The sequence below is a fragment of the Notamacropus eugenii genome, chromosome 6 (genome assembly GCF_028372415.1).
Source record: "Notamacropus eugenii isolate mMacEug1 chromosome 6, mMacEug1.pri_v2, whole genome shotgun sequence".
NCBI classification, from domain to species: Eukaryota; Metazoa; Chordata; class Mammalia; order Diprotodontia; family Macropodidae; genus Notamacropus; species Notamacropus eugenii.
The window spans coordinates 94,447,892-94,461,483 of NC_092877.1; the positions used below are offsets into that span (position 1 = coordinate 94,447,892).

Consider the following 13,592-nt stretch of genomic DNA (forward strand, 5'->3'; position numbering starts at 1 on the left):
ATTTATATCATCGATGCCCATTAAAGTCACTACCTTCAAGACCTCATCTTACAAGATGGAGAAATCTAGGTACCAAAATCTATGGTCACATAGTGAATGGCAGGCTTGGGATATAACATTTTTAAGGAACGAAGAAGAAATATGATTTCAACCGGGATTAAACTCCTGGCTCCACGCACTAGCTGGGTGACCTTGAACAAGTCACTTAATCTTTGTGAGTCTCAGTTTCCCCACCCATTAATAATGGGATACTAATAACTGGCTGACCTACTCTACATGACTGTTTTGTGAGAATCAAGTTAAATGATGCATGGCAAAGTATTTTATGAAGTAACATGCACAAAATAAATGTCAGCAGCATGGAACAATGGACTACCTGACGTCCAGAGGATATGGGTTTAGAACCTACCTCAGATGCATACCACCTGTATAACTTTGGGCAAATCAGTTTTGGGGGGCCTCAGTTTTTTGATCTATAAAGGGTGAAGCTAGATCTCCTTTGAGGTGAGCTCATTATATGATTTAACTTTATATAGAGATACTAATAAGTTCTATGCTTTGTAATGACTACTAAGGTGGATATCTTTAAGTTCTGACAAAGGATGGCCTAAAAAAAGTAAATTTTTAAAAAATACTCTCTGCATACCATAACATACAACTGAGGTAAACTGATGGGTCTAGAAACTGATGGCTGAGGTTATGCAATGATGCCTTACAGTAATAAATAAAAATGCCCCAAAGAGCTAACTTACCTTTCACAAAATAATCTCTGTTGGGCCCAATCAGAGCATTGTAGGGATAGCTGTAGTAGGCTAAAGTATAGGGATCGCAAGAGTAAACATAGTTAGGCTGCTGAGGTGTTACTTCCGAAGTTACACTTCCTTTGGCTGCCTTCTGATAGCGTGTATACTGCTCTTTGTCTACAGGCTTGGCCAAAGTAACTTCAAGACATGAGCCTTCAAGTTCGGTGCCATTGAGGCTATTCATAGCATGTACAGCATCTTCCCGGCTGGTAAAGTGAACAAATGCATAATCACGGATCTTTTTAACTCGCTCCACACAACCAGGATTAAACTGGCCAAAGCTTTTCTTGATTGTCTCTTCGGTTGTTTCAATCATCAGATTTCTCACGTACAGGATCTTAACAGTTTCCATGACATCTTCATCAACATCTATCTCTGGCTCTGCCCAGTCCACTGCAATCTGGTGTCCCCACAGCTGGATTCTTCCAGGCATGAGCTTTCTCCTGGCCATGGCCGCCGCTCTATGACTCTCATATTCCACAAATGCAAACCCTCTGTTTTTCATCTTATCTGCTGCACTTGCATACACAATAACGTCGAGTACCCCTTCAGTCACTTTAGAGATCTCTTCCAGTATCTCCTCTCTTTTTTTCATCTTAGGGATGCCACCGATGAATAGTCGACAGTTATCCACACTGCAACAGACTCCTAGAAGTCGTCCTGGTCTGATTTCATAATTGTTCAGTTCCCTCACAGCACGCTTGGCTTCATGCTTGTGAGTGTACATAACAAAAGCGTAGCCACGGTTCTTCCCATCAAAGTCCATCATCAACCGCATCTCATAGATACGCCCAACTGACTCAAATACTGGTACTAGCTCATCTTCATACACATCTCGAGGAATTTTACCTACGAAGACCTCGCAGCCACGTGGGGGATGGAGCCCTTCCCAACCTGGGGGAGGTCCACCATACTTGCGTTGTCCATTCTCCTGTATCATACTATAGCCTGTACGTTCCATGAGGGCCAGGAGGGCAGCCTCATTAGGTGCTCCAGCTATTCCTTCAGGAACTTTGGCAGCTGACATGTTGGTGGAATCGTTGCTCATTGTTGTAGTAGAATCTTCCGCTGTCATTATGTCAAAATCATTCAAAACTTGATGAAATCTAAAGAGGGAGAAAATAAATGTGATTATTTCATATTCTACACAAGACAAGGACTGCAATTTTATGTCTTAAAACAGTAACATATAACACAATTCTAGTTGAAAACCAAGGCTAAAAATGTGAAAAACAAGAACAAAACAAATAATGGGACATAGCTTCAAACACCCAAATTATTATGTGGGAAAAAAGAGAAATTATTTCCTTCCCTGGAACTTATGTTTTAAGAGTTTCCTGGTAGACTGTTATGTTTACTGATTTGTCCAAGGTCAAATAATCAATATGAATCTAAATACTGTCAAAGGGAAATATTCTGCTTACAAAAGCAGAAAACAATTCTAATAATAAATAAGGTATTGCCAACTTGGATTTTTTTTTTAAAAAGATCATGTCCTGATATTTCTTCGGAAAAGAACGAACTTTTTCACTGTAAGCATGTAAAAAGAAATTCCCTTACCCTTACAAAGAAGTGGTCACATGATAAAAGCGAAGAGTTTTCAGAAGAAAAAAATGCAAATAATAAATGGCCATGTGAAAAGATGGTGCACATCGCTAATAAGAGAAATACAAATTAAAATAGCCTTGAGATTTGCCTTTATACTTATCAAGTTTACAAAAATGATTTTTAAAAAAAGAAATAGTGTAAGAAGGGTGGGGAGAAGATGGGCACATTTGTATATTGCTGGTGGAGCTGGGAATGCGTCCAACCATTCTAGAAAACAATTTGGAAGCGTACAAGATATACAACTTTGTATAGCATTCAAAGTCCTTCATAACTTGCTCCCTTGTCTCCTACATTTCCACTATTTCTTACACATTAACTCCACCTCCCAGTCCACTCTTTGATTTAGTGCTACTGGACTCCTTTTGATTTCTCAAATAAGATACTTACATTTTCCAACTCCAGGTATTTTCACTGCCTGTCTCCCATGCCTGGAATCCTCTCACCCTCCTCATCTCTGCCTCCTGGCTTCACTGGCTTTCTTCAAGTCCCAATTAAAATCCTACCTTATATAGAAAACCCTTTGCAATCCCCTTTATTGTGTCTTCCCTTTGTTGAATGTTTCCAATTTATCCTACATATAGCTTGTTTGTACATAGTCGTTTGCATTAGACTGTGAGAAGACCTCATTAAACCATGAGAGAAGGGACTGTCTTTTGTTTGTTTCCTTAGGGGTTAGCAGAGTGCCTGGCACACAGGAGGTATACAACAAATGTAGACTAACTTGACCTAGTAATCCCACTCTTGGGAATATACTGAAAGGAAGTCAAGGTTAGAAATATCCATAGCAGCACTCTTTGTGGTAGTAAAAGTAGGAAACAAAAGTAGATACCAATTGACTTGAGTAATAGCTGCGCAAACTGCAATTTATAAAAGTAATGGGATGCTATGATCCATAAAGAATATGAAAATTCAAAGAAACTTGGTTAGACCTGTATGAAATAATGTAGAGTGAATGAAAGCAGAAATCAAAGAACACAATGATCCTAAGAATTCCAAAGGAAACAATTATGCTAATACTCAGTCAGATCAATGCTATTAATCTTATTCTAGAGGCTTGGTGATGATGGATGTATCTTTTCCTTAGGTAGAGATGTAGCTACCTAGAGGTGTGTAATGGAATATATGCTATCCAGCATGAAAATATTGGTTTCTTTTGTTTTGTTATACTTTATTACAATGGGGTTAGTGGGGCTGGTAGGGTTTGAGTCTATTATGGATACTGAGAAACAATATCTTTATAAAAAAGCACCAAAACATAAAATAAAAAAAAAGATATGAACATTTTCAAGTCCAAAAAGAAAGGAAGAAAGAAAAATTGAAATAAAAGTTGACAGACCCAAATAGGCAAGAAATTACTCCTAAATCCCATACCCAGGTGATGTCCACCACAAAATTATCTGAATCCAATCTAGATTCTGATAGTGTCAGTAATCTAAACTATATTTAGGACAAAATGAAATATTTATAACTAAGTGGTTAGCAGAACATCATGTACTAAAGGAGTTAAGGGGATATATTACTCACAACTCGAAATAACTGATATACTACCTTCTAAACTGTTCATAGTGTTTTGATATACAAAAATAAAATTCCACACAATGAAGGCAACACAAGAGGGCACATTCTGAAAAAGGAGAAAATGAAAGTTATAAAAAAAAGCATCATCATGATCTAAAACCTATTTCTCCCATCTTCCCATATAATACATACATTACATTAAATAAATCTTAGTGCAGCTTAATAGCTATTAAAAGATGCAAACAAGTTTCCTGGTAGTGTGTGTTGTCAGTACCACATGCCTGTATATTACTCTAGACACATGACTGATTCCTTTAATATTCCAAAGAGAAACAGTAAGCCATCTTACTCAGGGACTTGATAGAATAATTTACAAATTCGAATACCAATGATGCCTTGGACAAACATGAGTTTTAAAAACTATTATGAAATAAAATTATAAGGCATTTAAAACTTTGCAGGGTATTTTATATACATTTCTTTATTTGAGTTTTATACAACACTATGAAGTACTACAGGTATCATTTTCCTTTGGATAATTTAGACTCCAAGAGTTTAAATGCCTTGCCTAGGATCACACAGCTAGTAAGTGCCCACGACTGGATTTGAACCCAGGCCTTACTTTAGTCTAGCACTCTATTCACTACCTATGCTGCCTCAAGAGCAAAAGAGAACATAAATAAAATATAATAATATGGAATGTTTTAAAATATAATTGGGGGATGGATAATGATTGTGATGGAATACAACTGTACTATAAGAAATGATGAGCCCAGTGATCTTAGAAAAACATAGACTTGCACGAAATAATGAAGAGTCAAATGAGTGAACCAAGAGAATGTTGTACATAGTAACAGCCATTATTTTAAGAAGAACTTTGAATGAATAAGTCATTTTGACTATTATAAATACCCAAATTAACTACAAAGGTTAAGAAGAAAGGTATCCAGAGAAAGAATTGATAAATAGAAGTATAGAATGATCTCTCTCTCTCTTTCTCACACACACACGTCTAATCACACTGTCTAGAAAAGGGGTGGGAAGTAGAAAAGAAATTTACATGATTATTATATATTATGTTATGGAAATGCTTGTTTTATTCCACAAATTAAAATATATACATGTGTGCGCGCGCACACACACACACACACACACACACACACACACACACACACACACACACACAAAATTGGGAGTCAAAAATGGCCAGGAAAAAACCTAACTAAACCGAAACACCATTCCCTTCCATTTGTGTTTTATTCCCCATAGTCTTCAGATGGTTACATTGACCTGACCCTCTTTCCTAGTCATCTTAGATAAAGGATAAAATATCTACAAAACATTTTTAAAGTCCACAAAGTCCCCCCCACCCCCCATATCTCTGTGTATCTCCTGAAAGAACCAACAAAATGAAAATAGCACTCATGGTCCACTTTAAGTTATCTGGAATCTTAGGAACAGGGCAACTAGGTGGCACATTGGTTAGAGCACCAGGCCTGGAATAAGGAAGACTCACCTTCCGAAGTTCAAATTTGGCCTTAGATACTTATTGGCTGTTTGACCCTGGGCAAGTCACTTAATCCTGTTTGCCACAGCTTCCTCACCTGTAAAATGAGATGAAGAGGGAAATGGCAAACCACTCCAGTATCTTCGCCAAAAAAACCTTAAATGGGGGCATGAAGAGTCAGAAATGACTGCAAATGACTGAACTAGAACAAGTTCCTCCTGAAAAGCTTTTTGGAAACCCCTCCACTCCACCCTGCCTCTTTATAGCCAGTGTACTCTTACTATGACAGCACACACTGCACTATGGTTGGTCAATAACCACTCACATTTCTACAAGGTTGGGAGATGGAACTCCTCATCCTTAAAAAGAGGAGCTAAGATGCCACAACTGGAAACCAGGTGGGATGATGCCAGGTACAAAACTGAAATAAGTGGTTTTTTTGAAGGGCCAAGGAAAGAAAAACAATATCTGTTTTTCTACTTAGAATAAAACCTGTAGAGGTGATAGGACCCTAAAATACTTATCCAGGATATCCCTCCAGCCTTGGATCTGGCAGTTGGTGAAAAAATTTCTGGGTAAATACTCTAAGATTGCACAATTTAATTAATTATACACGTGTCACAGACTTTGAGATTTAGAACAGGCCAGTTAGTCTTATCTGTACCCAGTGTACAAAGTAAATATGTTCCTCCTTCCTTCCAACTTCACTAAATCTGCCAACACTATCAACCATTTTACTCAGTCTCCTGTGTTTGAAACCTTAGTATTATCTTTAAATCCCTCCTCTCCCTCACCTAAGAATCAAATCTGTTTAATTCATTTCAATAAACATTTATTCCCATGGTGACTTGTACCTAGTATATATTTCACCAATATTTGAACTAAATCATTTATGAAGTCCTTTCAATCCAGTCCCACATACCTGCCTTCATTTCTTCCCCTCTAAACCTTTACCTGTCACTTTCTATCGTAGTTTAGTTGTTCAATCATGTCTAACTCTTCATGACCTCATGGACTATAATAGGCTTGGTTTTTCCAGCCTCCAAGACCTCTTGAAGTCTGTCCAAGCTCATGTTTGTTGTTCCCATGACATCCTCTGCTGTCCCCTTCTTGTCAGACAATCAGAAGTTAAGCGACTTGCCTGCAGTCACACAGATAGGAAGTGTCTAAGGCTGTATCTGAATCCATTTCTTCCTGACTCTAGACCTAGTGATCTATCCACGAGGCACCAACCGCCTCTTGTGAATTTACCGAATTTATAGAATAAACAGAAAAAGAACTCATGTGAGGGATGGAGAGAGGGCATTAGCAATTAGGTGAATCAGGAAAGGCTTCATGTAGGAGATGGTGCTTGAGCTGTGTCCTGAACAAAGAAAGTTTCTGTGAGGTGCAGGGGAGGAGGGAGTTCATTTTAAGAATAAGGACAGCCAGCCAGTGCAAAAGTATGCACACCAGGAGGCCAGAAGGTGGAGTGCAAGGTGTGAAAAGCAGCCTAATAGGGGAGTAAGATACACAGATAGCTATAATTCAGAAAATTGTGATAAGTTTGTTCAGGAAGTATAAATGAAAGTGTTATGTGAGAGCTAATGTGTAAGGTACGGAAAGGCTTCCTGGAGGGGGTAACTTTTGTTTTCAAGTATGACTAAGGATTGACAACTCATTAGAAACGACTCTAATGTTAGGGAACATTGATGGTAAAAGGAGAAGCATTGGACATGACTGAAATGACTCAGCAACAATTGTCTCCCTCCATTAGAATGTAAACTCCAGGAGAGAAGGGATAACTTCATTTTCTATATTTATAGTCTTAGAACCCGACAACAATTTTTGATGGTTAAGGGCACGGACCATGACAATAGTTTAAAAAAAGGGAGACAAATATTTATCTAGTGTCTACTATATGTGCAAATCCCTAGGAATCCTGGGAATGCTTCCAGGGAGATTAATTTCTCCCTGTTAATTTAAAATCTGTATCTCCCCCAGTGTGCACAGAGTAGGGGCTTAATAAATGTTAGCTGAAATGAATGTAAGAATGGCTGGCACCCTGTAGGTTTCTGTATTGGCACACATGCTTTCTGGCATAGCAACCAGTCTTACAAACACATCTACACATATCAAAATCAACTTTCTAACTATAAAAGATAACATAGTTAATTTTGATTGTAAAACTGAAAAGCTTCATATTTGCTATCCCTAGTAAGGATCTGACAGCCAAGATATAGCAATCAACATTTATTAAGCACCTACTATATGTCAGACCACTGTGCTAGATGCTAAGCACTAAAAATACACTCATTCTATGTCTCTCACACACACAAAATCAAAACTCTTCCCCAATAAGTGGTCAAAGACTATGAACAAATGGTTCTCAAAATAAGATTTGTGAAATATTAATGATACTATGAAAAAATAGTCCAAATCACTACTCAGTTAAGTGCAAATCAAAAAAATTTTTGGCAAAGATAACAAAAGATGAGAGTGGCTGATGTTGGAAAGGCGGGGAATTATGTAAAGAAAGTTACAACAATGTCCATTGATTCCACTGCTAGGCATAAATCCCATGGAGGTCAATGATGAAAAGAAAGATGATTTTTAGACGCAGGAAAATATTTACGACAATACTTTTTGAGAGAGTGAAAAAGCTGGAAGCAAAGTAGATTGTTGATTGGGGAATAGTTAAACAAGCTATATACATGAATGTAATAAACTAAAAATATGCTTCAAGAAACCATATGATGAATATTTAAAAAAGGCACATGGGAAAACTTAATATGAAATGTTGCAAGGTGATGCAAAGGTAGAACTAGGAAAAATGCACTCAATTATTGTAATGATGCAAGTGAGAAGAGCAGTAACTAACTGAAGTTAAACACGGAAATTATTATGGCTAAACTTAGCCGCCTTCTTTGCAGGTGGGACACAATTATGGCTGTGGAATACTACGGACAGAAGAGGAGTTTTAGATATGTTGCTTTTCCCTGTTACAAAGAACAGTTCTTTGGGAGGGGAAGGATAGAGGGTTACTTTGGAAAATAGAGATGTAAAAAAAAAAGATATCATGAAAATTTAATTTGAAAAATCACTGAAATTGATTCTTTAGAGGAAAAAAGCTATTTGATCTTAATTTATGAATGTGCATACCCAATGTTTTTTTTTTTAAAAATCACTCTTTCATTATATTACCTGGCAAAGACAGTGCCAAGTGCACTGCTGGGCACATAGTAGGTTCTTTAAAAAAATATTTGTTGAATTGAACTGACTGAACTTATTTATCTTCATGACTCAACCAGTTGTTCATTTGATAAAGTCTAGAGTAAGTGAAGGACCAGAGCCAAATCAGCTATGAGTATATCATATCCAAGGCAACATATCTCTTGATACAAACTAAAAATGACTTACCACAAGGTTGCTAATATTAACAAATTGTTTGACCAATAAAATCCACTTGGAGTATTTTATTCTCATCTTGTCACAGAAATACAAAAATATTAATATGCTTGCAAATTAAACAATGATCTTAAATGAGCAGTCAGTTTTTTTCTTTCACTTCAGTTCCAGTTAAAATAGTTGAGTGAGGTTAGTTTATATTTGAAAGCCTGATTCATGAGTTTAAACTAGCTTTCTAGCTTGAACTAGTTTTGTCATTTGCTTTTAATGAAAACTTCAGCTTTAACGGTACTTTGACTCTTAAGAAGGAGTCACCTGTGGGTGGTCCCAGAAAAATTCCTGACATTTACCTCTCTTTACATAGTCTAAAGACAGGGCAGCAATCTGTTCAGGTTATTATTCAAATGTACCATTACTATATAGTTACTAGCTTTTTTATTTCTTGGAAAAATATAGGTTTCTCAGAAACAGTTCCTTATTTATCAATTGACTGATAAAGCCCAAGGTGGCAAATTAACCTGGAAACACTAACCTCAACTAGACTGGTTTCTATTCTTCTTAGTGTAAGGATGAGTCATGTTATATTGGCAAGAGGTACTTCGACTTTTTCTTTTAAAGGGTTAGACCTCTGCTTCGACATTCTGTATCCACACCATGACATGTCAATGTTTTTCTGACCCCTTTAGTCTTTAGGGCAACATACAAATTACAAAGACTGTTGTTTAGAAAACTGAACATCTGACATCTCTGTGTGTGTGTGTGTCTCTCTCTCACATACACACACATACACACACACACACACACACACAGAGCCAATATTCTGATTTATTTAGGGAGGCTGGCACAGAGTACAGTTTACTAGCTTCTAGAAAAGAGGTAGATTAAGAAGAATTAGGCATTGAGGGACCCACTTCTTCATTCCTAAACAACCAGAATTGCATCTCTAAGTTCCCTGACAGCTCTAAATTTGTGATATATGACACTGAGAATAATGGGTGTCATCTACTGAAAATGGAACTATTTTATGAAGTCACGAATACTCCCACAAACTGATAAAGTTAGCAAAGAACAACCCCTGCAGACCTAACCTTGCCCACTGATCTTACTTCCCAGTGCCAAGCTGACACCACCCATTAGAATAAACAGCTAAATGAACACTCCCACAAATAGGCGGGCCTTTGGCACTGGCTCATTTTAATTGCCTTAGGGTTTCAAAGTGCAAAAAAGAGCGCAGCTCAAAATGGAGGCAAGAAAGATTAAAATTCAGAGCTTAAGATCAAAATACTTAACTAAAGGATCTTTCTTTCCTGAATAGAAAACTGGTTCAAACCTCAGGCTGGCAATTTAATTCTCTTCTAAAAGTACCTCCTAGGAGATAAAGGACATTGGAGTGATGGCCTCTGGAGGTTGATAAAACCAGAATTAACTTTTCCCATAAAAGATCACTTCCTTTTCAAAAGGATATTAGTCCAGGCCTTCTAACAGACAATAACATTTTAGTTTGTTTTTTAAACTCCTATCTTCCAGCAGTCCTAATTTGAGAGTAATTCAAAACAAAATGGCCCTTAAACTATCTGGTCTGTACAGAACGTGTTATATACTCAATGAGTTCCAACGCTTGATAAATAAATGTGAAAAATAAATGTGAAATCAAGTAACTCAAATTTTACTTTTTAAACAAACACATATCCGAAAATGATGGATTTTGTTTTGGTATCTCCCCTGTGGATTCTAACTGGTTTAGTTAGATGCAAACTGGTTTAACAGCTGGGACGAAGGGCTTGCCTGTTTCTCCAACCATCAGGACGGAAGGGGAGAAGAGATTTTTCAAAGGTAATAATACTAGTTCACACGAATATAGTACCCTAAGGTTTACAAAGTCCTTTGCACATATGATTGCACTGGGTTCTTAGGATAACACTGTAAGTCTGATGCGACTTTCATCTCTACCAAAAGATGAGGTAAGTCACATATCTAGTACATTTTGGTGGCAAAATTTCAACCCAGGTTTTTCTGACTTCAAGAATAGTGCTCTATGTACTATACCACACTGCCTTAATACATGAAAGACCGGAATAATTTATAGCCAGATATTCAGCTCCTTAATAATCTAACATTTGCTATCCTCCTATCGCAAGATGACTTTGCTAACTAATGGTGGTATTGCTATCTGCATGTGGCAGTGTGGCTAAGTCTGATACATGACCTCTGTAAATCATGCCCCTTTGTAATCTAACCTTGGGATGTAATCGCAACTTAGTGAGAAGTTGTTCTTAAGTACTGGCAAAGAGGGCAAAGTGAGGCCTGAAGGTGGGTGGGTGGGGAACCTGCAGCCTCAGAGGCCATACATGGCCCTCTAAGTCTCCAAGTGTGGCTTGTCAGTGAAGTCTGGATCCCAAAAGGTGGACCCTACAGGGCACATTAGGCTACAGGTCCCCCACCCCTGGGTGGAAGAACTACAATGAATGCAGACTTCATTTCAGAAAAACAGTGCAACAAGAGCTAATACATGTAAGCCATCAAAGAGAGGTCGGTTTTAGATTTTTTTCTTTTAATTCAAATTTCTGCAGTGTGGAAAGTGAAAAAGTTACAAACGAGCCCTAAAAATCTGTAAAGATCCTTAACCAAAAGGCAGATGATGTATATTCAGAGTATAAAGGATTAAAAAGTCATGTGTACTTTTTTCAGTCCCATTTTGACACCTACTAATGTCAAGGATAACACAAGGGTCTCATATAGGTCCTGACTGCACCCTTACTTGAAAGAATGTGCTTGGCTCTTAGCAATATTAACAATAGTCACCCTTTTATGGGAGGTGGGAACTAACACAAAAAGATAATGATATTTATAAATCATAAGATTCAGAGCTGGAAGATACCTTAGAGATTTAGCTCCTTGATTTTATAAAGAACCTGAAGTCTAGAGAAGCTAAGTTACATATCTCACAGATAAAAAAAGGAAGTGTATCAATGAAACATAAAAGAATACACAAAAGGAAAACAAAAGAGTAAAAGGAAGTTCAAAAGAGAAACAGAAAAGTAGTTGTTACTATGTTAAATAGAATAACCACTTTAAAAAACTGAGAGTAATAATTTATACTATCATACACGATCATTTCTCTCTGTTCTTTGAATATCAAAATGTTCATATTTGTCGGCGTTTACTGTTTATAATATAAAAGAATTTTATTTAAAGAAAAAAACAAGAACAACCACTATCCTCCCGAACACCTATGTATGTACATTTTAAACTGAGTTGAAAATTCTGCTTATGTAGGAAGCCAACTCTAATAAAGAATAATGCTCTTCTTAACTATTTCTGTACCATGGACCCATTAGTAATCTGGTGAAATCTATGGTTAAATGAATAAAGTAAAATACATAAGATTAAAAAAGAAACCAATTACAATGAAATATACTTAGTAATATATTTTTAAAAATAAGTTAAAGGAGCCTAAGGGCTACCAGGTGGCACAGTGAGTAAGCTTCAGGAAGACCTAAATTCACATTGAGATTCAGACATTTACTAGTTGTGTGACCCTAGGCAAGGCACTTAACCCTGCTTGCTTCAGTTTCCTCATCTGTAAAATAAACTGGTGAAGGAAATGGCAAACCACTCCAGTATCTTTGCCAAGAAAACTGAAAATGAAGTCAGAAAGAGTTGGACACAACTGAAAACAACTGAACAGCAAAGGACCCTAAGTTTAGAGCCCTTGCTCTATGCTGGTTTACTACTAAGTCACTGGGGGCAGAGGAAGGGACACATTTTCTTTCATTCTAGAAGGAAAGAAGGTCTATGAGGCATTTAAGGTACCTCTTAGATCCAATTAGAATACAATACAATAATACATCATCATCATCACCACCAAGCCTTTTATAGTCCTGATACAACATGTTCGATCCTAAATCTTGTAAGGTACTGTGTCCATTTTACAGACAGTAAATCAGAGACATCGGAAATTGAAGACTGACTCTAATTCCATTGTTGTATCATAAACATTATTTTAATTGGTCAAGAAAATGGCCTGTGTTTCTGGTTACTAATGCCCCTGAATTTCTAAAGGACTATGCAACCCCTTTTCATGACCACAAAGAAGCTATCTCAAGGCTACTGCAAGGAAAGAGGTTCTGCAGAGCCATGAGATTTCCCTGTTCATCAAGCCTCAACTAACTGCATAGGTAGCTCATGGATCATGATTCATTCATGCAAAAGTGTTTCATAAACTTTAAAGCATAATGCAAATGTAGAATGTTATTACTAATGGAAGGTGTTCAATACCCAGAACACAAGCACTAAAGGTTGCACACAACTCAATTATTTTATGTACTATTGGAAATTCTCTGGAGAGCTGTTAGAAATGGAAATTGTTAAAAAACCCACAAACATAAAGATGATGACTGAATCCATGCAAGTGGATGAGATAATAGCAGCTGACATTTATATAGTGACTTACGATTTGTAAACTGCTTTACATAATCTCATTTTATGATCACAACAGACCTGTGACATAAATACAATCAGTATTATACCCATTTTCTAGATGAAGAAACTTGAGGTTCAAAAGAATGATGTGCCCCTGGTTGCACAACTATTAAGTCTCAGAGGTAGCATTTGGTCATAGGTCCAAAGTTCCTTCCCCTGGATCACTATGCCTTTTAATGTTTGCAGAGCGTTTTTATCAGAATAACCCTGTGAGATGAGTAGCACATATATTATATATCTCCATTTTGTAGATAAAAAAACCCCCTGAAATTCTGAAGGTTAAATGA

The 13,592-nt window shown here is 37.1% G+C and overlaps 1 protein-coding gene across 16 annotated transcripts in view; it reads right to left on the reverse strand.

The window, feature by feature from the left end:
* RBM47 (RNA binding motif protein 47) overlaps window positions 1-13,592 on the reverse strand; it is a 153,989-nt gene that overhangs the window by 11,685 nt on the left and 128,712 nt on the right. For 13 of the 16 annotated variants that reach the window (XM_072620554.1, XM_072620555.1, XM_072620566.1 and 10 more), the window contains one exon: window positions 753-1,909. In XM_072620554.1, the coding sequence (XP_072476655.1) occupies window positions 753-1,878 (1,126 nt within the window). In that variant the 5' untranslated portion in view covers window positions 1,879-1,909. Of the gene's footprint in view, window positions 1-752; window positions 1,910-3,959; window positions 4,036-5,445; window positions 5,534-13,592 lie in introns of all 16 variants that reach the window. The other 3 variants (XM_072620557.1, XM_072620562.1, XM_072620558.1) reach the window with 2 other exon arrangements.